The 23,904-nt window shown below is 37.3% G+C and overlaps 3 protein-coding genes across 4 annotated transcripts; 2 read left to right on the top strand and 1 right to left on the bottom strand.

The window, feature by feature from the left end:
• Positions 1–1,033: 1,033 nt before the first annotated feature.
• Positions 1,034–10,914, bottom strand: LOC112571999 (protein transport protein Sec61 subunit alpha). The gene is made up of 13 exons (XM_025251471.1): positions 10,768–10,914; positions 10,431–10,498; positions 7,543–7,608; positions 7,147–7,225; positions 6,885–7,016; positions 6,444–6,553; positions 5,965–6,118; positions 5,459–5,619; positions 4,927–5,067; positions 4,608–4,664; positions 3,202–3,393; positions 2,703–2,850; positions 1,034–2,403 (listed from the first exon to the last, which is right to left on the bottom strand). The coding sequence occupies exons 1-13, from the start codon at positions 10,772–10,774 to the stop codon at positions 2,288–2,290; spliced, it is 1,431 nt and encodes a 476-aa protein (XP_025107256.1). The 5' UTR covers positions 10,775–10,914; the 3' UTR covers positions 1,034–2,287.
• Positions 10,915–11,014: 100 nt separating this feature from the next.
• On the top strand, positions 11,015–18,422 carry LOC112572001 (synaptotagmin-1-like). The gene is given in 10 exon segments (XM_025251473.1): positions 11,015–11,160; positions 11,604–11,768; positions 12,856–13,053; positions 13,537–13,753; positions 13,756–13,796; positions 14,109–14,282; positions 14,924–15,000; positions 16,163–16,295; positions 16,590–16,718; positions 17,226–18,422. Coding segments are annotated over 9 exon segments (1,218 nt in total). The 5' UTR covers positions 11,015–11,160; positions 11,604–11,606; the 3' UTR covers positions 17,313–18,422.
• A 1,998-nt stretch (positions 18,423–20,420) lies between these two features.
• Positions 20,421–23,897, top strand: LOC112572002 (transforming growth factor-beta-induced protein ig-h3-like). 2 transcript variants are annotated; one of them, XM_025251474.1, is made up of 7 exons: positions 20,421–20,541; positions 21,864–22,076; positions 22,247–22,455; positions 22,645–22,834; positions 23,071–23,172; positions 23,337–23,447; positions 23,656–23,897. In XM_025251474.1, the coding sequence occupies exons 1-7, from the start codon at positions 20,433–20,435 to the stop codon at positions 23,781–23,783; spliced, it is 1,062 nt and encodes a 353-aa protein (XP_025107259.1). In that variant the 5' UTR covers positions 20,421–20,432; the 3' UTR covers positions 23,784–23,897. The 2 variants fall into 2 exon arrangements, with proteins under 2 accessions (XP_025107259.1, XP_025107260.1); XM_025251475.1 differs by lacking the exon at positions 20,421–20,541 and adding an exon at positions 21,656–21,754.
• Positions 23,898–23,904: the final 7 nt, after the last annotated feature.

The following is a 23,904-nucleotide window of genomic DNA, read 5'->3' as shown; positions in this document are numbered from 1 at the left end:
AACTTGCATGGTTTCAAAAACACTGTGTTGGTTTATCTAGGTCCTGATATGCTTAATGAGCTATCTGGAGTATAGTGGTTAGAGCATCAGCATCTGAACCTCAAGGTGCTTGATTCCCATAGGGTTAGTCAAACCAGCTGTTGGAAATGGGTAACCTGACTCCATAGAAGGTTAGGGAAGATAAGGGAAGCCACCATTGCTTTATCTCAACTAGAGATAAGTGAACTGCCTTTGTCTTAATTAAAATGTTCATGGAGTGAGAGATGTCTTTATTTGACTGTTATTAAATAACAGTTACACACAGCTGATGTATGTGACCAGTATTTTGACCAACCTACATATACAGTCTGGGTCTGTATTCTTTGTGTAAGTGCTATTGTCGGTCAGTAACTATACAAGCAGATTACAATTGTCAGTCAGTTTGACAGTGTAGTCCATATTTATCAGCTATATACAAAGATAGAACCCGTGTTGCACACGACTGCAGATGGCTGTTAAATGGATTGATCTAGAACATTTTGATTACGAGTTCTCAGTATATACAGAAAGTTACTACATAGACTATTCTCCCACATTACTGTAGCTTCCTCCATCGCCATGAACTGTGGACAGTCGTGCCTTATGCTTTGAGCCCACCTTTAATGGTATGGAAAAGCGCTATGCATATTAAACCTTACGAGCCTTATAGTGTGCAACATAAGGACGAGATCTGGCAACCAGCACTGGACACTACTGTGGACAAGGCAAGTCGCTTGTGCAAGAATAAGTGGAATAGAGCACCACCTACACCTGTAGGTAACAGCAGCTACCCTAATCCCCACATCCCCCTTTGATACCCCAATTACACCAGTTTTTTTCAGTAACTCCTGCAGGCAAGTACAGCATTTTCAATGCAACTGCTTTTTAGGATAATGTCTAAACATGCTTCTTTAGAATGTTTAGATTATGCCTATGATTGGGGTACATTCAGACAATCGTTTACAGAATCTTCGAATGCTTCACTCCCACATTGCAATGAAAAGACAACTGCCTGTTGGTGTTATAATGTTTATTACTGTCACCCATTTAACCATTCACAATAAAGACGCTTTTCCATCCACACACAAAGATGACAAAATCTCAAAACATGCATGCCATGGACTGAAAACAGAATGGAACCACCAAAAGTGTCTTGCTGAAGATGCACACCATTCCTCCCCACCCACCCTCACACTGCATGCAGCACAATGCTGTTCATACCCTCACCCTGTGTGGGGCATTTATAAAATATCTGAAATCTAAAGGTCTTGCACAACTGCATCAGAATCATGAAGCATGAATTACTATAAACACAGACAATATATAAATATACTTTCTAAAAAATAACTACATAGGGGCCACTTCACATTAAACTTTTCGAGCACCCTGCTTTTCAAGGAAGAAAATGTCCAATTTTGAATTGATGTGAAGGTTTTACACCTAGAAAACACATTATTGAGCTCATAAGACTTGAAGACAACCAAACCCATGTTTTAAATAACCACACTGTCTATGAATGAAACATTTCTGACAAATGAACAAATCAGCAGTGTCTAGACAGACGATTCTGCCAAACATCTGCGAAGCATAATGCATACTTACACCAGCCCATCCCCCTCCCCTTTACCAGGAAAAAGTAGTAAACACTTCTGCTGCAATAATGTTGACCAAAAAGAGAAAAAAAGAAAACGCCACCTCTATAACATGTGGATGCATAATGATTTTATCATTACACACCTTTACCAAAGTCTCAAGCAGCCAAGGCCGCCATGCTTATGTTAATATTTCTAAAACTTACGCATTAAAAACCATAAAGACTGCATATAATGTAATTTGCCCATCTGCCATTTTCTATGTTACTGAGATTTTCTTAAAGAGGTATAGATCCTCTGCAAGCTTTTTTTTTTTTAATTAAAAAAGTGAAGGATCAAAGAAATGCTAAGATATTAAAAAGGTTCTTTGTGACTCTGTATAGCAGAAATTGAACTTAAAAAAAAAACTAACAGGCAAGTTCTTTCTTGCAAAGTATAGCACAAGCTCTGACATGTAAGACACATTTTTGTGTGTGTCATGGCATGTTTAAACCAAATGCTGGACGTTGCAACAGTCACAGAAGACTAGTTACTATGTTCATCCACTTGCTGCACGATGAAGCCGAGGAAATAGGATGTAGGTGGTAGCAGCACAGCAGCTGAACTGCTGACAAAACCCCAATGTGTGTAGACATTCTACGAAAAGAGTGCTAACGTTGGCACTAGGCAGTGAATGGTTAGAAAAGGAGGGTGCTCATGCCACCCATTTCGCTCTGCTCTTTGACAAAGTACTCAAAGTACTGGTAAATGATGGTGACAGCTAACAAAATACCTGTGCCGCTGCCAATTGCACCTATAAGGAGAAAAAGAAATATATGTTATTTCCTAGCCAGTGGAAACCTTTTTATTTTACTTACCCTATTTTATTACTTAAAGTTTACAAGCAAGGGAGTAGAAGAAAGGAGACTAGTCAAAGTTCTTTAGAATTATTAAAGTAACTTTAGAATTTTTAAAATCTTTAGGAAAAATGCTGTTAAAACACAAGATTTTTTCTACATTTGCTGGGTTCTTGTTGCCCAGGCCAGAAGTGTATTTATTAATAGCTAAGCCTTTTCCGCTAGTCTAATGTCTGACCAAGCTAACATATCTCACCAAGGAAATCAGCCAGGACAGATAGGGCACCGATGCAAAGTCCACCGAAGGCAGCTGCTGTTGGGATGTACCTGTTTAACTCTTTGATCATGGACTTCTCACGATGGCCACGCATCACCATTTGCTGATCCTTCAGCTGTTTGGCCACCTGTAAAGGAGGAGGCAACCCAGTTACCGTAACATTTTCTCTTCAGACCTGGCTTTGCATATCAAGGACAGCTATTGCTAGAATTTTCTTCAAAGGCGGAGCAGAGAGGACGAAGCTGTCTTTTAAACAAGATAAATACTGATAGGCAAAAAATGCAAAAACTCAGAAATCCCTTCATTTCTCTACAGAAAAAAACCACGATGCATAAAAAGACACATAAATGCAACAATTTCTGAAGGCCACATCAAGATTTCAGAAAGTGAGTCTGAGAAACTAAGCCACTGTTTCTGTAAAGTTGCTAGTCTCAACATAGTGTACACCATTCATTAATGCAAGAGACAAGAAACTTACATCCTTGGCACTGGAACCTGAAACATCAATCCAAGTTTTAGAGAAAAAGGCGCAAGAGCCCAGCATAAAGATGATGTACAGCACGGCATGAATAGGGTCTTCTAATATATGGCCCAGGGTCTCTGGAGGCGAAAGGTAGTAGCAAAGTCCTCCAATAGGATAAGATCGGGCAGGTCCACCACCTCCAACATCCTAAAATAATCATAAAAAAAAACCCAGATTGTATTTTTGTTTTAATTTCTTAAACAGGCACTTGTTACTAACCGATCAGATTCAAATCAAAGACATTAACTGATTTTGCTTTACGGCTTTTATCATAAAAACTTCATGAACATATTTATCTCTTTTCATTAATGTTTTACAGAGTTGTCTGTAATGCAGAAACATGTGAGCAAAGGACACATTTTTAACATTTCACATGGAGATGCAAGGCAGGAAACAATATTTTGCATACTGCCATCTGGTAGACTAAAAAAAAGTCAAAAGGGAAAAAAAAAACCCACCATCTAAATGTTTCACACACTGTAATGTGAACAGGGTAGTGTCCCAAAACACATGCAGTTACTTCAGGGATTGTTTTATCATAAATTACTTCTTTGAAAGAGCTAAACAAATCAAGTATTTTGTTATATTTGAAAGCAGGCAATACGTGAGTTGGTCAAGAATCATGTTTGAGATGGTTGACAATTACTCAATTTGATATGGATAGGTTCTTCAACAGCCCAAAAAATGACAATAGTAATGTCTAATATATATTCTAATAAAATATTTCAGTTTGGCACTTTATGTTTGTATATACAGTGTAAATAATTTGTATTTCTTGCCTCATAACTTCTTTCATGACAGGACCTCTCTCCATCTTATAGTTACTATCTTTCGTTTGGATTTAGTGCAAGAAAACAAAAACTTTATCGCTGTCAAATCCTATTGCTTAAAAATTTCTTAGAAAGCTCTTTTAAACAGTTTGTCAGTGCTGGTTGTCTTTACTGTCAATAGGTGTTAGAACACAGTGTACTTTTTGTAAAGCACTTTAAACCTGCATTTGATGGTGGTGTAAAGTTCTATATAAATCAACTTTACTATTATTACTTTGTGCCACCACTACTGTTCTAAATGTTCAACTGCATTACTTTTCTTCCACGTTGAATGAGTTCACAATTTGGACACACAAAACCACGCAAACACAAAGTCACAGCAACACCCACAGAAGAATTAAATCTACACATGCAATCAATCAGATAACTGTACAGTAAAAATATATAGATCCAATTACTACACAACAAGCACATGGGAAACCTCTTACAGAAGAGCCTAATGAAAGAGATCAATTTCACACAGTCGTCATTTAAAAACATTTTTAAGCCTCTCCACTTCTACAAATTATAAAGAAATCCATTAATACTTACAGCCCAGACTCCAATTAAGCTGACAAAGAAATTTCCGCTGAACTTTGTGGCTAACATCTGAAACGGAAGATGTCATTTTTACTACAGTCCCAGTCCTAAAGCTTTAGTATGATAAAATTAATCTAGTGGCAACAGCCACTCAGAAAATGTCAGTGTTTGCACTAATGTGGATGAACACAAGCTGTTCTATTATACATCTGCTCTAAAAGAATCCTGTCAATGCACTAATCTCTACTCTTAAGAGGAAAGGGTTTGGTGAAGCAATGAGCAGAGGACTTGTTCCTATTTCACAATGCAGGGAACAGCGACGAGTATGTACCTGGGAGATGATGTACAGATTAGACACTAGAGCACTTTGCAAAATGATGGGGATGTTGGAAGTGTAGAACAGTTTGATTGGGTAGGAGGTCTGTTGCCCACGGTAGCGTGCTGACTTGATAGGCAGATCCACCCTGAATCCCTGAATCATGAAAACAAATGTGCAATCCAGTTTAAAGGCTTCAAAAATAATTTTCATCTTCTTTCACATCTTCTACAAGACAATGATGTTAGGAAATGGTGCAAGCAATGAAGTGATTATAGTGGAAGATTAAGCAGCCAGCATTTACTTAAGTACACTTGATTTCATAATCTTAGCCAAATTATAGTAAGTCTGACAACACAGCGTGTCAATTACATGTATGTCCTGATATATTCAAACCTGCCATAAAAAGACAAACAGCAAAGATCATAAGTGCTGTCCTTTGATCCTACTGTGGACAATTAGCTTTTACCCTTAACTCTCCTACCACTATCCACACAAATTAAAATTAAAAGAGAAAAAAAAACAAACAATCAAAAACAACCCATACCTGAAAATATATGACAATTGCAAAGACTAAGACAGTGGCTAGTAGGTTCATGAGGTTGGGAAGGTTTTGTCGGTAGAAAGCCTCACGCAGACCCCGAACTTTGTCCTGACGAGTAGCCAGCAGGTGGAACAGTGCAATGACTGCACCTTCAAACTCAGTTCCTGAAATAAGGAGCAGAAAGAAAACATTCAGACAAAAGCTTAAAAATGGGCTATGCAAAGTCTGAAAAATGCTATAAATCACAGAGCAAACTTACTGTATTTAGATGAAGCTGAAAATTCTTAGCAAGAAAAATGTATGTATGCACGATTACTGATTAAGTCATTAAATACCAGTTCCTTTCTTCTTTTATTAAGTACCAACATCCAAGGTCTATACTGTACTGTTATATCTATTATTTTATATGCATATTATATTGAATGATTCTATGACCATGTGATTGTACATGTTTAATACTGTAAAATAAAAATGTAGGGAAACGGGTAACATCCAGGGTGCAGACTTACCTCTCCCTGTGTTGACAGTGGCTGGAGAGAAAGCTTTCCAGACTATAGTCTCACAGATATTGGTGGCGATAAAAAGCGAGATTCCAGAACCCAGACCATAGCCCTTCTGCAGCAGCTCATCAAGCAGCAGGACAACAATGCCAGCCACAAATAACTGTCATGATGAACAAGAAAAACCAAATTAACAAATTTATTTGAGAACTGTTCTATTATACAAACAATCTTCAGATTAACATTATCTTTCAAGATCTTACAGCACCCACACAGGCAGCTTTAAATGAAGTGAATATCACAAAATGATGCCATTTTATGTTTATGGTGCATGGTTGTTATTCCTTTCATATTTTGGTTAAACGATGCAGTCTTCTAGGATAGCATCGTTGCAGTAAGACCAGTGCTAAATCATGTGTTATTTTTAAATATAACAAAATCTTGCCCTACCAAATCTGATGATTAGAACAGGTAAAAAACATAAAGACCTGAATGACAATGAGCAGACAAACACCGGCACCGATGTCTGCAGGGTCACCATACATGCCAGTCATCACATATACAATAGCCTGTCCAATGGTCATCACCATACCAAACACTGCAAATTATGAAAACCGATCTTTTGTATTATAGAAAATACCAGCAAACCAGGATTTTCTACTAAACACACACATACAGTCTATTATTCGTTAGATCAAATGTTAATTAACATATACATGTTTTACCTTCCACTGTAACTACAACAATGTATCTCTTAACTACCAGTAAAAGCACAAACAACACAACACACCTTTCATTTTTCATCTGAAAATATCAACATATACAAGTTAATTAAGCTCTTTTGTAAGAGTTGGTAATTGTTAGGCATACAGTAGTAGTAACAACTTTAGTAATACTGTCCCTCGAAAAGGGAAATATTGCAGACTTACATTTCTGGGCTCCATTGAAGAGAGCGCGATCTTTGGGTGTGTCACCCACTTCAATAATCTTGGCACCAGCCAGAAGCTGCATAATCAGTGAGGACGTGACAATTGGCGAGATACCCAGTTCCATCAGTGTACCTAGGCACACAACAGTTATTTTCATCACCCACAGAATTGTCACTACAGTAAACACAGAACACTCACTCAGTTGCAACATTTCATCAGTTATACTGTATGTGTACATCATCTAATTATAGTTTATTCTCACCCCTGTTGGAAGCCAGGATGACACGGATCCAGTAGAAGGGATCTGCCGAGTCTGATGAGACAATGCCAAACAGTGGAATCTGAAGAAAAAAGCATAACTTTACTCCATGAACTGAAAGGCATGTTTTCTAGACTGCAGCTAGTTTTAGATGCTCCACTAAACAAATCTGCAGGTACTTTTTAACTCACTCCTGACACATTTAAATGCCGAACTATCGCCTGAACATTTAATACAGACAACAGTTGGATTTACAGTTATTTTGAATGTCTAATGTTTTCAGCAGCTGTTCTATGAATTTCATAAAATGATATTATGAACGACTTAAAATATCAGACTATAAACCATAAACACTTCAGCAGCTATTAGTCATACATAGATATATTTGAGAGCACTCACCTGGCAGCAGATAAGGAAGATGAACAAAGTAATTGCTGTCCATAGCACCTTCTCTCGAAACTGGATCTGTTAAATAAACAGAAAAGCACCATTCCGTTCCTACTGTCTGAAATCATCCCCCAGTCATACACGTGAAGGTGGCATTGCTATTATCTACAAATTATCACTTGCCAAGTACCTGTCTTTTACTACTGCTTTATTGTTCCTACATACATCTTTTGAATGTATTCAAGTCTACCTAACCTTACTGCTTGATACACCTGTTCTGCAGCTATAAACCCCTCCAAGTGCAAGAACAAACTCACAGCCACTACCTTTTTCTCAGAATTTCATGATATGCTGGACTATAGCAATGCACTCAGTGTACCTGCAGTGCTTCTTGGAGATGTTAAGTCCATTTTGACAATTCATCAAGGTAAAAATGTCACAATTGTTGCACACTTTTTGTCTCGTCTAGTCTGTTTTGCAACCCACTCATAAAAGAGATAACATCTTGGACTGGGTCATGCATCAACCTGATGATCGATTTGTGCCTCCAGTTGATGTTTCTCAAGATCTAACATCTGATCATTACTGTGTATTGATTGAACCAGTTTTTAGACTCACTCATCTGTTACGCGGTGTTGACATAGTTGCATTCAAAGCACAACTACAAATGGCCCTGCTTCAGCAACCCTCTGCTGAGCAATGTGACTGTTTTGCTGATGACCATGCCCCAGTGTCTCAACAAGATTTTGAACATTAGATAATCCTTGGACTTGATATTGGAGCCTACCAGTATCTCCTGTGATATTCTTCTTGGATGCTCTCTGATGTCCATGTTCTTAAAGCCTGATGTCCCGATGGGCGTTTTTTAAAAATGGTTTCGCCCGTGCGAGCGAAGGTAGGAGTACACTGTGCTGTACAAGCGGTCAGTTTTCCTGAATTGCTACCCTGGCCCCGAGGCAGGGTGGAGATCACAGGCAATAAACAGTCTTTCTCAGCTGAGTACTTGGTGTTGGCATTTAGAGGTGTCACAGGTGTGAATTGTTGCCCATTTGAAAAGGTACGTACATTGCACCCAAACACAGATGTATTTTATATCAGTCACCAGGGAAATAAACTGAAAATATTGAATAATACCATCCCTTAAGAGTAAAGAAAGATATAGAGAGATAAAGACAGATAGACAAAAGCAGTAAAATAAAGTTTCAAAATTCAGTTTTGTGTTTGTCATTTCCACTGTTCATCTTTTTCTCCCTTTTTTTCCTTCTTTATTTAATGGAGAATACATTCAAGTGCCGGTCCTAACCCTGACAGTAAGTTCAGTTGGAAACCGTTTCGCTTCAGCTTTCTAAACGCCAACAGCAAGTACTCGGCCGAGAAAGACATTGTATTGCTAGGTTATTGCCTTCGACATTATATTCACATGGAAGGTGTTTTGCCTCAGCACTCAGACCCTACAGCAAGTACTGGTCGGGTGAGGAAGACTTTTAGTTGCCAGGCTAGTCGGTGGTGCCTGCAATGTCCATTCCACCTTTTGTCTGGGTAGTAATTTGAGACGAATGTCTGATAGCAATCTGCACCGCGTGTACTCCTACCTTCCCTCGCACGGGCAACACCATTTGCCTCCGTCCAGTTGGTAGACATCAGCCTTTAAGCACTAAGAGCATGCTCCTTAAGAGTGTGAGTATGCGCATCATTAAGTAGACTATAGCATAAATACAAGTATAGATGTTTTAAATCAAAGTATTTCATAAAAATTTTTAGTTTTAAAGGAATCATCTACTTACAGCCATGTCCAAAACACAGCTTCAGACTAAGTCATAAAGGCTGCCATGTCTGCATACTTTTTCACAAACTTCTGTACAGTCAACAAGTCTTAACACAAGAGTGTCATTCAGCTTTGCAATGCCATCTTCTATTATTTTTTTTTTTTTACATATAGAGACTAATCGCCCTACAACTTTGATACCAATTATCAAAGAATGCATGCAGCTGCCAACTCAAAACTCTTATGTCATGTTTGTAACATTATCCTGTCATGCCAGTACTCTCCCATCTCCAAATGCAGGATGGGAAACTGAAAGTTAACTCTCATATTGGATAGTTCTGACAATGTCATTTGACAACACACTATGGGGGCAATCTTCTGCTCTATAAGAACTATCTTTTAGATACAACTGTAAGAAACAACTGTTTAGCAACCTGAAATTTTTAACATAAGTATCTATCACTTAAACCCAGCTTGCCCTTTCCCTTGTGGAACAATCAGCTGATTATCAGAACAAAGCAAAATGCTGCTAATTAATATAATGATCATAAATGATTAACATTACATCAAGTGGAAAAAAGTTTCTATGAGCAAGATAAAGACGTTTAAAAAGTAATGTGGTATCATTATGAACTACGTTAAAATGTTTTCTATATACATTCTTTGAAATTACAACATAAAGGCAGGAGTTATTTGTTACATGGTAATTTTGTTGCGATCATATCTATATTTATATGTGCGCACATGTGTTAACATGAATCGCTGTTCAGAGCATATGGAATGCCTGATTATGTCCTAAAGCATTTAAACAAAACTTGTGTTAAATTTGCAAAGAAAACTGTTATCGGTATTTTTCCTTTTAATGACATGGGGAAACCACATCAGCGAGCAGCTGGTAAACTGGCTATTACGAGTATTATCCTTAAAAACTAGGAAAGACGAATGTCGTTATACTGATGAACATATGGAACACCATATCAATCAGGCGTTCACGTTTCTAAACATGGACAGTTTATCAATGCAGACAATATGACAATTCAATGAATAAATTAGAAAGAAACTCTAGTACGCGCATATATTACGGAACGTGTCAGGATGGCACTACCAAATGGGACTCAGGGGTGTAACTACTTACCTTTCGATCCGGTTTGGCGATTTCTGGCAAGACGGCACAGAACGGTTTCACAAACTCCAGGAATTTGACTGAAAAAAGCAATTTAATCGTATAATTAAAATAAAACCAGCATAATTTCCTTTGATGATACCTTGTATTCTTTACACAAAATCTTACAGGAAGTTAAATCAGAGCAAGCTAGCATGTCATCGTAATGGAAAAGATGGTAACCTGGCATGATGATACTGTTTGAGTTAGCCACGTAAGCAATACCAACTGCTTTGATGAAACGCCCTACCTGTCATCTCAAATCAACAGATGTGAAAAGACATAAACATTTTGTTACTCATAAACTTACTTCCCATGTTTAGTGGTCTGATTAATCAACTACAGATGTCCTTTTGCGTCTACGCAACAACAAAAAAATTAATTTAGTTCAGCTATTATTGTTCCAGCGTGCGTAGCCGGAAAGTCGCCTCGTCAAAAGGGAAGTCACGTGACTTGCGCTAAGTGTTGAGAAATGATATTTTTATATTATAAATTTTATGTCGGGTTTAAGTAGCAGTCAATTATCTTTTAATATGCTATACAGTCCTGAAAGTCTTAAATATTATAATGTGTTAATTAAAAGTAGTGGAGGCAGAGCCGTCACTAATGTCAACATCATGGCGTCCTAGGACTGTGCTTTCAGTGATGAGTGTTAATTAACACAAAAAATCGTTTGCTTTTTCTGCTTTTTCAGCTTTTTGTGGTAATATTCTTTTTCAGTAAATGTTATAAAAATAAGTTTAACACATTACCAATCGAATACCATAAATAAATAAAACGAATCATAAAAGAAATGTATTTTATAATGTATTTGTATAATTGGTGATGTGAACAAGATAAGATAAGATAAGATAAGATAAGATAAGATAATACTTTATTAATCCCTAGAGGGCAATTCAGTTGCAGCTCGATTATATATATCAACCCACAGGCAGTCGTGTTGCAGTCAATCATACCAGCTCGATTAAAGTCATACATGATCGCATGCACATCACATTCATAATCCATTAATTACAAATCCATTACAAATTAATGTACGTAAAATTATTCTAGCTTTTGGATACTTTAGCAATAACTATTATGTAGAAAATTTAAATTCTGATCACATAAGGACTAATTTTTCCCTATCTATGTATCTCGTTGTAGATCATGGGCAGTGAACAGTCTACACATTCGACAGAACAAAACCTAACACAGAATTCAAAAAGGATCAAAGACTTAGCTACTGTTTTGGATGCTAAGGTCAAATCCCAAATTGTCCTTACAAGAACAGACAATGGCCAAGGCCCTGACTGTCACAAACAGGATACGGTAAGCGATGTATAGTGATATATATATATATACTTCTGAAGTAATATATATAATATCTCATTAATTAAGTCAAAGAAATAAATATTATATAATGGACATGCTATGTAAAAAAGAGCTAATCTCTTAAATCAATTATTTGTTGCTCATTTATCATCATGATAAAAATGCATTAAAAATAATTAAAACATATGTCCAGCACTAATAACCTCTTGCTGTATACTTTGAATATATATGATTGCTACATAAATTAAATCCCTCTTTCAATCCAAAAAATCAAATTGATAACATAAATATATTATCAATCAGATATACTCTTGCAAAAAGTGGTAATATCCAAAAGTGCAGTTTTGGCATTAGTGATTCTTTAGTCAAATATGTGTTACTTTATATGGCCACACCCATATGCAATCATGCACATTTATCTAAAATTCAAATATCTTAAATTAATTGTTCTTAGCTGTCACTGTTTACCATTATCAAAAAGATGAAATTTTTCATTACTATGGGTTTTGGTTAGCAAAATAAGTTTGGTACAGTGTCTTAATTATTGTTTTTCTTATTGTGTGTGTGTATATGTACATGTGTGTGTTGTGAGTTAGAAGATCTAGGTTTGATGCATGAGAGATTTTTTTGTGTCAGGTTGTCTTTATAAAGTGCAATGCATCTGGTTTTGGCAAGGTAAAAACACTAAATGAATTTGATGAAGATTATTCATTATTAAATGCCAATTAATATGGAACTTTCCTAAAAATGTGTATTGTTGCATTCAAAAAGCATTTCCTGCCAAATTCTTTAGAAAACAAATTCCATGCAAAAGCATATATAAAAAGCAACTCAGTATAAATTTTTCAGTGAGAAGACTATCTTGAAAAAGTATCCTGAAGGTGAGCAATATATATATAGCTGAAAGACTTGAGAAGAATATTTTAGAAAGGATCATCAAATATCAGCACCATAGCATTTATATGTATCCCAATTGTTATGGTCTTTTTTGCATGTTTTTATTAAAATAGACACATAAAATCTCATATGTATAAATAAAATTCATCAAGCATTGTACCTTACATTTTGATAGTTTTTCACACAGGAAAGCATGAGAATTCTGAAAGGACTCTTCAAACAGCTTGATCCTGCCATCATCCATACACCTCATGAAATTCATGGTCAGGTGCAGCTGTCTTTCAAGTATGATGTCAAGAGACAACTGCTTCTTGTCAAGCTAATTAAGTGCAACAATCTTCAAGCTGGAGACCTGCGAACTAAGGCTTCAGCTCCTTATGCCAAGGTTGATCGTGTTTTAGTGCCCCACTGCTGTTACAAGAAGACAAGAACAATTGTACATCAATAATTGATATCTATATTGCAGCTTTATCATACTGTGTACATCATATAGTCTTTTCTTGTCCTTCCCTTGTTTTATTTTGCTTTAATTATGTTTGTTTGATAATCAGTAGAATTTTTTTAAGACATTTAACTTTACATAAGTGTAACATTAGAGAAAAACAAGCTGTGTATAATATTTGTGACATGCTTGTGGCACAGCAGCAGAAAATTATCAAAGTAATATGATGTAGCTAATGCTTACAGAGCTACAGAGATAGATTTGTTTTATTTTTAGCATATTAAATCATTTGCTTAATGATGAAAGTTTTGACATTTCCATCAAAGGCATCTGCTTTAATTTGATGGAAAGTAGTTTTAAATGAAAAGCAATTTTTTTTAGTAAAGTATTATTATTATTTATTAAAGTTAAAAATTTCTTTTAAAGCTTCAGATGTTTCCTGATATCCATGGCCATGGTACTAAGACATCTCAAATAGTTGAGGGAACCAGGAGTCCTGTTTACAATGAAATCTTCGCTTTTTGTGCCAGTAAATCTGAGCTCACTGAATCTCAGGTGGTTTTGCAAATGTGGGATCATGATTTGGCCAATCAAGATGACTTTCTAGGTGAGGTCATTGTTGAGATGAAGTCACTCAACTTTCAAGAGAGCCTGTCATAACAGCGTGGTATGATCTGAAAATGGAGGTAAATTTACTAAAGTTTATATTTTTTATCTTTTGTTAGTAGTCATTCATATGTGTAGTGCATCAAGCATGCATCCAAATGGAGAAATGTGCTTAACAAACTTTATTATTCTTTTTATTATTGTGCTTTAGAGAAGGATTAGAAGTGTGAATGTATTGCATATATGCTCAAATTGTAGGCATGTGTATATTATATGTGTACATGTGTGTGCACTGTAAGTGCGTATATATATATAATCTATGATCAACATTTTTAAATCAGAATTTCATGGCGATCATGGACCATCATAATCAGCCTTTTTTCTGGCATCAGACAGATCTGACCATAACTGGTGAGCTTGACCTCAGTTTGCAGTTCCAGCCTCCTCACTATCTTTTCATCACAGTTCATCGAGCATGTGGACTTTCACCCAGAGCTGGGCACCAGTCAGCAGACCCCATGATTAAATCGGCCATCCCTGGCCTTGGAGCATACTTCTCCAGCCAGGTGCATCTTAATTGTGATGCTAAATGATACTTTCACTATCATTTTTTAAAAGGAGTACACATGCACTACACAAAAAATCTTTTTGGGTTGTAACCTATACCAATCAACCCCAAAAGGGTTCACTTTTAAGATTTGGTAGGATTACTATGTCGACGTTATGGTAGATTAAAATATAAAGGTCCCATGCTTTACAGGCTGTAAAGTTGTGAATTGTGAGTGGTTTGCCATGTCTAAATTAAAAACCACACTTCCATTGCCTTTTTACCATCCATGATTAAATCTGGTATTTATATTTGCTACTGGGTGGACAGTTGCTGGCCAAAGCATGCTTGGAATCCCTATCATCCTCTCATATACTGTTGAAAAATGAGAAAGTTTAAAGCCTGTACTTAATTTGAAAAATATTTTAATAAATTCTTGCCTGAGGTTAATGAACTGAATCTGTGAGCTTGGTGATGCATTCATACTTTGAATTTTTGTTCAGTTTAAATATCCAAAATTCAGTTTGGAACATTGCATTTTGTTCTGTGGTTTGAGTTTATTTGAGTTTTGTTGACATAGGGTCTGTTCCCCCTTTAATTACAGTGACTGTTGTTGGAGTGCTTGCTTATGTATACATTGGCGCTTCCATGTTGTAACAGGTGCAGAAAAATACACTTGATCCAGAATGGGAAGAATCATTTGAGTTTGAAATCCCATTAGAAGAATTATCCTTCCGGTAAGTATTTATAAGTAGGTGATTTTTTTTTTTAACAGATATTTACAAAAATGGAGTTCAGATTTCAGGAATGATCAAAGCACTTAAAGATGTAAGACCTTAGCTTTGAAGAGAAATTACTGGGAGTCATTCATTTAACACTTAAATGTATCTCATAGTTGAAACTTAAAAGTACAAAATCTGAAATCTATATTGAGTTTAGTACATCTTCATCATCTTTTCCATCATGAGAGTGTTGCCTTCTTCTGAGTTTAAAGCCTCAGTTTAGATGGCAACTTTATTTAAACTGATAAATGGACTGTTTTTGCCCACATTTTGTTTTTGAGGCCACAGTTGTGCATGTCTCATTGTTAAGAACAGGAAAAACAGACATGTACAGGACATCACAAGGGTCAGCTTGGCAGGATTTCATTAACACACCCAGAACCTATTGCATGAAATTCAGTATTTGTGACATTAAAAGTCTGGATTTAGGTCAATCCAAATGTGTTTTGTAAAAAAAAAAAATTTAATTCAATGTATACACTTTTGTAACTAGCTGTATACAGTATTCATTTACCTTGCTCTAAGAACTTTGCAAAGTTTTCTGATAACAGTCCATAACAAACAAACCTTCACCAAACTATGATCATCAAAAGTTCAAGATTTTTCAATTTGTGTGAGAAAGTAAATATCACAATAAAGATTGAAAAAGAAATCGTTTTTGAAAAATGCTTAGGTGGAAGCAGCGGCATAAGAAAGGGATTCTGGAGCCCAGGGCAAATGAAGTAACACACAGCTCACCCCCTTCTACGCTGTCAAATAAAATGCTTGCAGAGAAAATGAGAAGAGACTTTTAAGGACTTTGAATTCTAATTAAGCAATCCAACCCTTATATTTCTGGAACATAATCATTGTACTATCATTGCTTCACTGTTACAAGTGGTAAAATGAGTCCAGGTCCTATTAGATCTTGTGTTTATGAGTTTAGGGTTTGTCAAACCAACACGTACACTTATGATCTTTGGTGAAACTATAAATTCATGATAGAAGTGCAGAAATATAATGATCGTCTGTGAAAGAAAGAGTAAAGAAAATGCAAAATATTTTTTAGCAACCAATCTCTGCATATTAATTGTTGGCTATAGAATTATCATATAACATTTTCATTCTCTTTTCGCAGATTTATTACATTCGATATTGTGGACAGTGCAGACTTAAGGTCTGAAAAGGTAGTGATGGGACAAGCTGTCTTTGATCTTGAGACTCTTGACACAGAGAAAGGTTTTCAAGGAAAACTGAAGCTTGCAGATTTGGTAAACATCTTATACATCAGCATATTTTCGTCCAATCCCCCCAACATCTGCTATACTTTGTTTTATACACACATACACATGCACAGACTCACTAAACTAGCTTTCTGCTAACTGCATCCATGTTCATGCCCATACCTGTGCATATACAGATATACAAGCTATATGTGTACCATGTGTGTAGTGAAGAAGGGATCACATGTATGCAATACATTTACACAGGGAATATATTATCTGGCACATGTGTCTTATGTAGGCTTGAGTAAAATATGTTTAGCTTTCTTTCCCAACTAACAGAGAAACTCTGCAGCAATGCAAAATAAGCTGATGCAGCATGTAGTAACACAGGAAATCCGGGAAGCCTGTCTAGCCCACACCACGGCTCGCCTTCCACACTTTCTATTTGGACCACTTTCAGGCTCTAAGGTCAGTGAATCACTTTCATATATCTTACATCCTTAAAAATATTTCTTACAACTTGCAAAATTGTTCTATTTTGTAGATATAATTAAAGCAATCATGTTTCCTGTGTTGCATTTTTATGAGAAAAATATCTTTAACCACAGAAAAAGTTAATTTTATAATACCTATCCCATAGACTGTGCTGAATTTTCTTCACTTTCATGCCTACACTTCTGTGTTTTTGATCATGAAATTGTATCATAGACATGGACTCGACAGAGTTAACATTTTTATATGAAAAATATTTGTTAAGTGATTGGCAGAAGGACAAAATTAAAGTTATTCAGTACATGTGGGTTTATTTCACTTCAAAGGTTATTTCATAAACAAATTACCACCACAGATTTTACATAAAAATATTTTTGTTTTGATTTTGTTTTTCGTTTTTTTTTTTTGCATCTCTCTAGCTTCACTCTCTCATTTATTTTTGTATCTGAAAGATTTTCTTTGTTGTTTTGTTTTTTTTTTCAGATAGTGAGCGTGAGATGCCGAAAAGCCGGACGAAAGTCAGCAATGAAAGGACATGTTCATTTGGTGGATGGTGTGCCAGTCTATTAAGGATGCTAATTAATGCTTCACTTTTGGACGTTGAAACTGCCATATAGTAACAGGCACATATGTTAAAATATTTTAAGTTTTAAACCCAGCATTTGAAACATACATTTGAAGGGAGTTAGTAGTGCAAGATAATTTCCCCAGCTGACACAAAAATCTAGCAACAAAAAAAGTTCAAAATTAAGCATTGACACAAGGAAAGGTTTATAAAGAAGAAAAGAGGCAGAAAAAAATTAGGTGTAACAATCTTTAAAAACATAAACCCGTTTTGTAAATATATAATGAGCTATAAGTAAAACTGTATACAGTTATACCACGAACGTCCCGGTTATACAAAGTATACTGATCGAAACCTTCAGGTGCAGCTCTGTTTTTTGGAAGTGTTTTTAGTGTCGGAATTTTTTTAACAAACCTCCAGATTAGGAAAAATTAGAGCAAGAAACTTAATTTTTAACTTGTCAAAATGCTCTGCAGTTTACTTTTTATTGAGTCACAGGCACATATCTGTGTTGTGTAGATGTAACCATGCAACTCGTCAGTCTCTGATGGCTACGTATTGACCCTACCCTCTACAACCAAAGACATAACTTATAGTACTCAAGAGACGTTAAGTCCTTGGAGCTGTTCGACCCTACCCTCTACAACCAAGGACATAATTAACTCAGTACTCTACTATATGGAGTGCTACATAGAATCTCACAGAGTAAAACTTTGCTGTTTCCTATAATTTCTAGGACTCTAATTTTTGAAGTTTTTCTTGTTCGCAAGTTTTAAGTGTCTGCACTGAATTGTTGTTTGTACATATATATGTTTTCATAAAAATGACCACATTTGTCAGCAGTGAGCTTGGACAGAGTTAGGGTTACATAGTTGTGATGTCATATACCCTCTATATTATTGATATTAATCTTAGCATTTTCAAGGAAACCAACAGAAATTTCTGTTATCAAATGCTTGACCATGCTGATTAAAAAATATTTGTTTTCGCTTTCGTTACAATTGGGAATAACTGTATATGGAATGATGTCTAGAACTGTAGAAACTTTAATTGGAAGATGCCAATTTTATATCAGGAAAATAATTGTAAAATAATAAAAGAGACATATATTTAAAGAACATTCAGTTATTATTATCTTACATATGTATTTGCAAGCAGATGTGTGCGAGCGAGGTGAACAGCATTTTTAAAAATTCTTTTTCTATTCTTCTCATGCAATCCCTACCCCAACCAACCCCAGCGCATGAAGAGTTGTACGCACAGCATGCAGCACGCCAATCCTACTGTCACAGTGGCCGTGGTTCGTTTTCTAACATTTTAAGAAAAGTGCGGGAAATGTCTTCCATCTATATATACAGGCCATTTCGCACTATCGAGAAGGGAGGAGGCTGCACTGTGGAAGGAGAGAAAACTTAGAAAAAAGCACCCGACGGCCAGCCCTGCAAACAGATCGAGTCACATACAAAGAATATCCCCGAGGCGCAATCTTGAACTCGATCGGAATCTTAATGGTGGTTTTGACTGGTGACAATTAAGTTCATGTTTTTAAACCACTACGCGTGCCCACCCCGCATCATTATAAACGAGTTATCAGTTTCACCACCACCACCCCAGTTTTCTCGTGTTAAGGACATTATATTCAAGCGTTCGATACAGATTATAGTTATTTGACCCTTTTTAAAATTACACTAAGACACCGGAATGATTCATCAAAGATGTTAATATTTTGCAAACCCAAAATAAAATGGGATCCCGCTCTGGGTACGTAAGCCAACAATTAATGCTGCTTATACAGGATGCCAAGTGGGGGGGGGGGAGGAACCTGAAAATCCGCTGCAAGATTTATGTTGGCAAATGTCCTGACAAAGCAACAATTCCAGTATACAATAAAAACTGAACGAAATTCAACTGCTTTCCATCGAGCGACTTCAGCCAAAGACCTTGGTCGTCTCGTGAATTCTGATGGCAAGCAGTTTGCGAAGTCCTGCAGAGTGTGTGAGATGATAGAAATGACAACCAGACTTTTCCTAACATTAGATCGACTCACCCTTCATCCACAAAAAAAAAAAAAAAAAAAAAAAATGAGTCGTCTCATTACACCCAAGCAAACAAGGTGCATAATATATATATAGTCCAGCACCACTTGCGAGACAAGACCAGTCCCTAACCCTGAGAGTGGTGTAGAACCTACATGGTGATCTTCATCTGTCATCTCATCAAATGAACGATCTGACCGTGCTTCTGAATTAACTTCTGGAAATGTCATTTTATTCTTCCAAACACCAGTCTGTGTACATCTTTCACAGGTAGAGTACTCCATGTGAGGTTTAATATTTTTTCATAAAGGACCGAGCAGGTGCATCACATACTAATGCTGATATATTGAGCTTTCTTATGTTTAACTCTAGACTGCTTTAACTCTTGGTATTCTTGACAAAGGCATTTAAAAATTCAAGGGTTTCGGGCTTACCATCTCCATAAAACAGTCCTATCAAAAATGGCGCACTTCTAAAAGCTTGTCAATCAACCCTTGTATAGGCCAGAATTGTCCATTACTGCTTTTAAACAGTGGCATCCCATCAATGTTTACTTGCATGGACACTTCTTTCAATCCTTCTATTGGATTTGCTGCAACATGGCATTCTAAAGCCTTTTGTATTCCACTGCTAATGCTAAAATGGTAAAAGTGAGCCACAAGACAATGCACGTATTTGTTCATTAATGTCAACTGAGGAAACAATACGACTGTTCCATGGGGTGGAACCATCACCCGCCTGATGACGTGCAACACACCGTTGGAGGCCATCTTGTCTTTACGTTGATGATCAACTGGAGAGCACTGCGCCGTGACCTGTGAAGTGCATAAAGCTCTCATCACCTTTCTGGGTTCATCTACTCAACATACTGGAGTTATAAAAGTTTCTCCTCAGTACCTCTCGTGTGCTGTATCTGAACCTGTAGGCTTGTTAAATTAAGTTACCTGAGCTTAGTTCCACACAGAAGATCTTAAAAAAAAGTAAACTTCCCACCAATTTGTTGTAGATATTAAATCTGACGGCCATGTTTGCAAGGGTGGGTACTAGCATGTCATTGGCGATGTTGTCCGATGACACCTCGTCCTGGAGATGATGGTATTTGAGAAGATGGACCTTGACCAGAAAGGTGGAGCTGTTGAGTGCTCTCTTCTGCCACAGCGGCATGGCGTTGAACGCTGTGTTGGTTGGTGCAATGATGGTGAGCGAACCTGACAAATTTAAAACAATATTTTCGAGCATTTAACAGACTACAATTTTTAATTATTCTATTTATTTATTCAATTTAGACTTTGTAGCCGATCCATCAACCTGAAGGCTCATTAAGTGCGATTAAGGATTTGTGACTTTTGTAACCTCTGAACCTATAACCCAAACATGTGAATGTTAAATAGTTATGTTGCTCGATCTTACCTTCAGTTTTTAGTTCATCGACCAGCTCAGCCTTTTCCACATTGTCATAGAACACGTTCAGGTTCAGATTCTTCAGCAATTCGACTAGGTCTTGTTCAATATCCTCCTCAGCCTTCTCGTATCGTCGTTATCGTATACTTCCCTTCAATTGTATAAGATATCCGTTATTATTACTAGTCCATATCATCACACTAATACAAATGGCTTGTAAAACTGGCTTCAGTTAAGGCTAGATGTTGAGAGAAGGTGGGGATATGAATGACTTGAATCAGATCTCATTGTACCTCAGTATCTGCAGGATATATTTCTTGCTTCGCCTGCTACTATGAAGGTCTCCCATCCCCTCAATCCCCCACTAACAGCTCAGTAGAGCGCCTATAGTCTCCCCCCCCCCCCGTCACACGGCAACGGATACAAAATGATGAGAACAGACACATGCACGCACACACACATGCACAAAGTACAACGGAAGCGCAGAGGCTATATACGTTCTCCATCTTCCAGGTCTGACAATGTTTCTTGACACCCATCCATCCTACACTTACCCCGTTAATCACGCCTCCACCACAGACTATACACACCTTCGGGTACCACACCGGGGTGTCGGGGTGGGAGTGGATCGGTTTTAAAGTGGTAGAAGAGACACATTTTTTTTCCTGAGTGCTCTTTGCGAAAAGCAGAAGACATCACAAACCTTGTATTGTTTGAGAACTTTCGCTAACGGCAGTTTTCACGTTCTGTACAAAATGTGTATTAGGGTGATGATAAGCATGAGAAATAACGATACTCGATACAACTGAACAGAAGTACCTGATAACGACGATATGTGCATAGTTTGACCAGTAACCGTGCTCAGCGTGAAGATGCGCAACCCTCGTGCAAGTCAACCTGTCGGCCTTAAACGAGCTGTTACAAATTTAAGGTGGGTGGGATGCAACACAGACATATAGGGAGAGACAGGTGGTCTGTATACCAAGAGTTAGGATCAAACTGCTGGCAAGGTAACTGACGATTAGGTACCTAGGACAAATGAGTGGAGTTTTATTGATAGTATCGGAATTTGTGGAATTACAATCAACCTGTTACTCAAACATTTTGTGTTCATTGCAGACATGAGTAGCATGGCCGCTCCTCTCAAGCTGGTTGTCCTGTTGTTCGTGGTCGCATCTGCTGCAACGTTTGGTTTTGTACAGGGGTCGGACCTTAATCTGGTATCTATTAATGACAAGGCAAACCTTCTGGAGCTCATCAGGAAGCTTAACCTAAGCGTTTTTTATGACAATGTGGTGAAAGCGAGTCTGGTGGCTCAACTGCAAGCTGAAGGTAAGCGGATGAGACTCAATACGATAACAGTTCTCTTTTTGGTAAGTGTTTTCTCTTCACCATACGGGCAGTTCAACAATAATCGCGTTGTAAGAGTTGTCATGAATTACCTTTAGTTGATGGCTTGTCCATAAATATTCTCCATCCACTTACAATTTTTATTTGTTCAGGTCCATACACTGTCTTTGCTCCTTCCAACACTGCGTTCAACAACGCACCCCCGTGGCAGAAGGAAGCAATGAAAAATTCCTCGTATTTGGTCAAGCTCTTGAACTACCACATCCTTCAGGACGAGGTGACATTAGACGATATCGCCAACGAAATGCTCAAACCCACGCTTGCTGGCATACCCGTCAGATTTAACGTCTACGACGAAATGGTAAGTTTCAAAAATGTAAAGTTCAACGACAGAGAAAATTAAAAAAAAAAATATTCTTTAGGATCTGAGGTGATGTCTCCTTGAGCTCCTCAATATAAAACTGCTACTGGCCTTCTATGAGCTAAGATTCGATGCTATCCTTAGCAACTCGTTGATGAATTTATTAAAGGTAGTTCACATTCTTTACAGGTTACAGTACAGTGCTCTGTAATAGATAATCAACGTAAGGACAAGATGGCCTCCAACAGTGTGTTGCACGTCATCAAGCGAGTGATGGTCCCAAATTCCGGTACCATCGTTGATGTCTTGTCAGCCTGCCCTGCCTTCACCATTCTTATCCAAGCTCTGCAGGTCACCAGTTTGCAAGACCTTCTTCGTGGTGAGTTCGCATAGAATGATTTTTAAGTGTATATATAAAAAATTGCGAGATTTTGAGTAAGACCTGTGACATAATGTAACATAATCTCTAACAGTTCTAACAGCAATTTGTCTAAAGATCCAGTAGATTGTTAGATTACACCTACCAGCTGTCTACTTGTACAGCTGCAACAGAACTAAATTTCAATCTGTTTCTAATGTTCCATTTTGCCTACAAGCATGTTTTGCGTTTTACAGGTGAGGGTCCGTTTACGCTATTCGCACCTACCGACAAAGCGTTTGCCAGACTTACACAACAAACGAGAGATGATCTGTTCTCGAATCCAAATATTTTGAAAGGTAAAATAACTGTTGGTCTTAGTACTTAGAATCAATACTTACAAAAATATTGCAGGAGTCGGAGCAAGTATTTACAAGGATAGTTCGAAAATGTCAGAACATTTTTGCAGTAAAAACACGGTAATGTTTTCAACACCTACCAAACCATGCGATTTTGGTTTCAGAATTACTTCTGTACCACATTGTCAACGGTACCTACTGCAGAGCCAGTCTCCCTCACTTGACATATCTAGACACATTCAACGGTGACAAGCTTACAATTTCCATTTCTGCTGGTAAGTTTCTCTAAGCTGCTTGGCAATTGTATCTCTGCCCTCTCCCATCCCACACGCTTTCAGTGTTAGCAGTAGACGGGTACTTTGCAGTTGTGTGAAATTCTTCTTTGTTCGCAGACGGTTATAGTATCGTTCGATAAGTAGGAAAAATGTTAATTTTTGCATGGACAGGGATGTTCAGCTGATTAACGTTTATATCGCATTCCAGGTGGTGTTCATGTCAACGGAGCCACAGTCGTGGAAGAGGGAGCTGACGGAAGCGTCATCAATGGCGTCGTCCAGAGCATAGACTCGCTTCTGTGTCCTTTCTGTCCCAAAGGCAGTCTCAAGAATTGACACAACACGTAGAGCAGTCCAGTCTCCCGCTCAATGCATGTCTACAGAATTATTGTAGAGTTCAAACTCTAAAATTACTCTGTATTTGGTGAATAAAGTACAGACCTCAAAGAATGTGCCG

The sequence above is a fragment of the Pomacea canaliculata genome, linkage group LG9, assembly GCF_003073045.1.
Source record: "Pomacea canaliculata isolate SZHN2017 linkage group LG9, ASM307304v1, whole genome shotgun sequence".
In the NCBI taxonomy this organism is placed as follows: domain Eukaryota; kingdom Metazoa; phylum Mollusca; class Gastropoda; order Architaenioglossa; family Ampullariidae; genus Pomacea; species Pomacea canaliculata.
This window is presented reverse-complemented; position numbering and strand designations above follow the sequence as displayed.

Coding starts and splice junctions, on each gene's coding strand:
- LOC112571999 (XM_025251471.1), bottom strand. Junction 7,226..7,542: donor TCTTCCTTATCTGCTGCCAG/GTGAGTGCTCTC, acceptor TTTTTTCTTCAG/ATTCCACTGTTTGGCATTGT. Junction 2,404..2,702: donor TGTCCTGGCTGATTTCCTTG/GTGAGATATGTT, acceptor TTCTCCTTATAG/GTGCAATTGGCAGCGGCACA.
- LOC112572002 (XM_025251474.1), top strand. CDS start 20,433: ATGATGGTATTTGAGAAGATGGACCTTGACCAGAAAGGTGGAGCTGTT. Junction 22,077..22,246: donor GGCTCAACTGCAAGCTGAAG/GTAAGCGGATGA, acceptor TTATTTGTTCAG/GTCCATACACTGTCTTTGCT. Junction 23,173..23,336: donor GAATCCAAATATTTTGAAAG/GTAAAATAACTG, acceptor TTTTGGTTTCAG/AATTACTTCTGTACCACATT.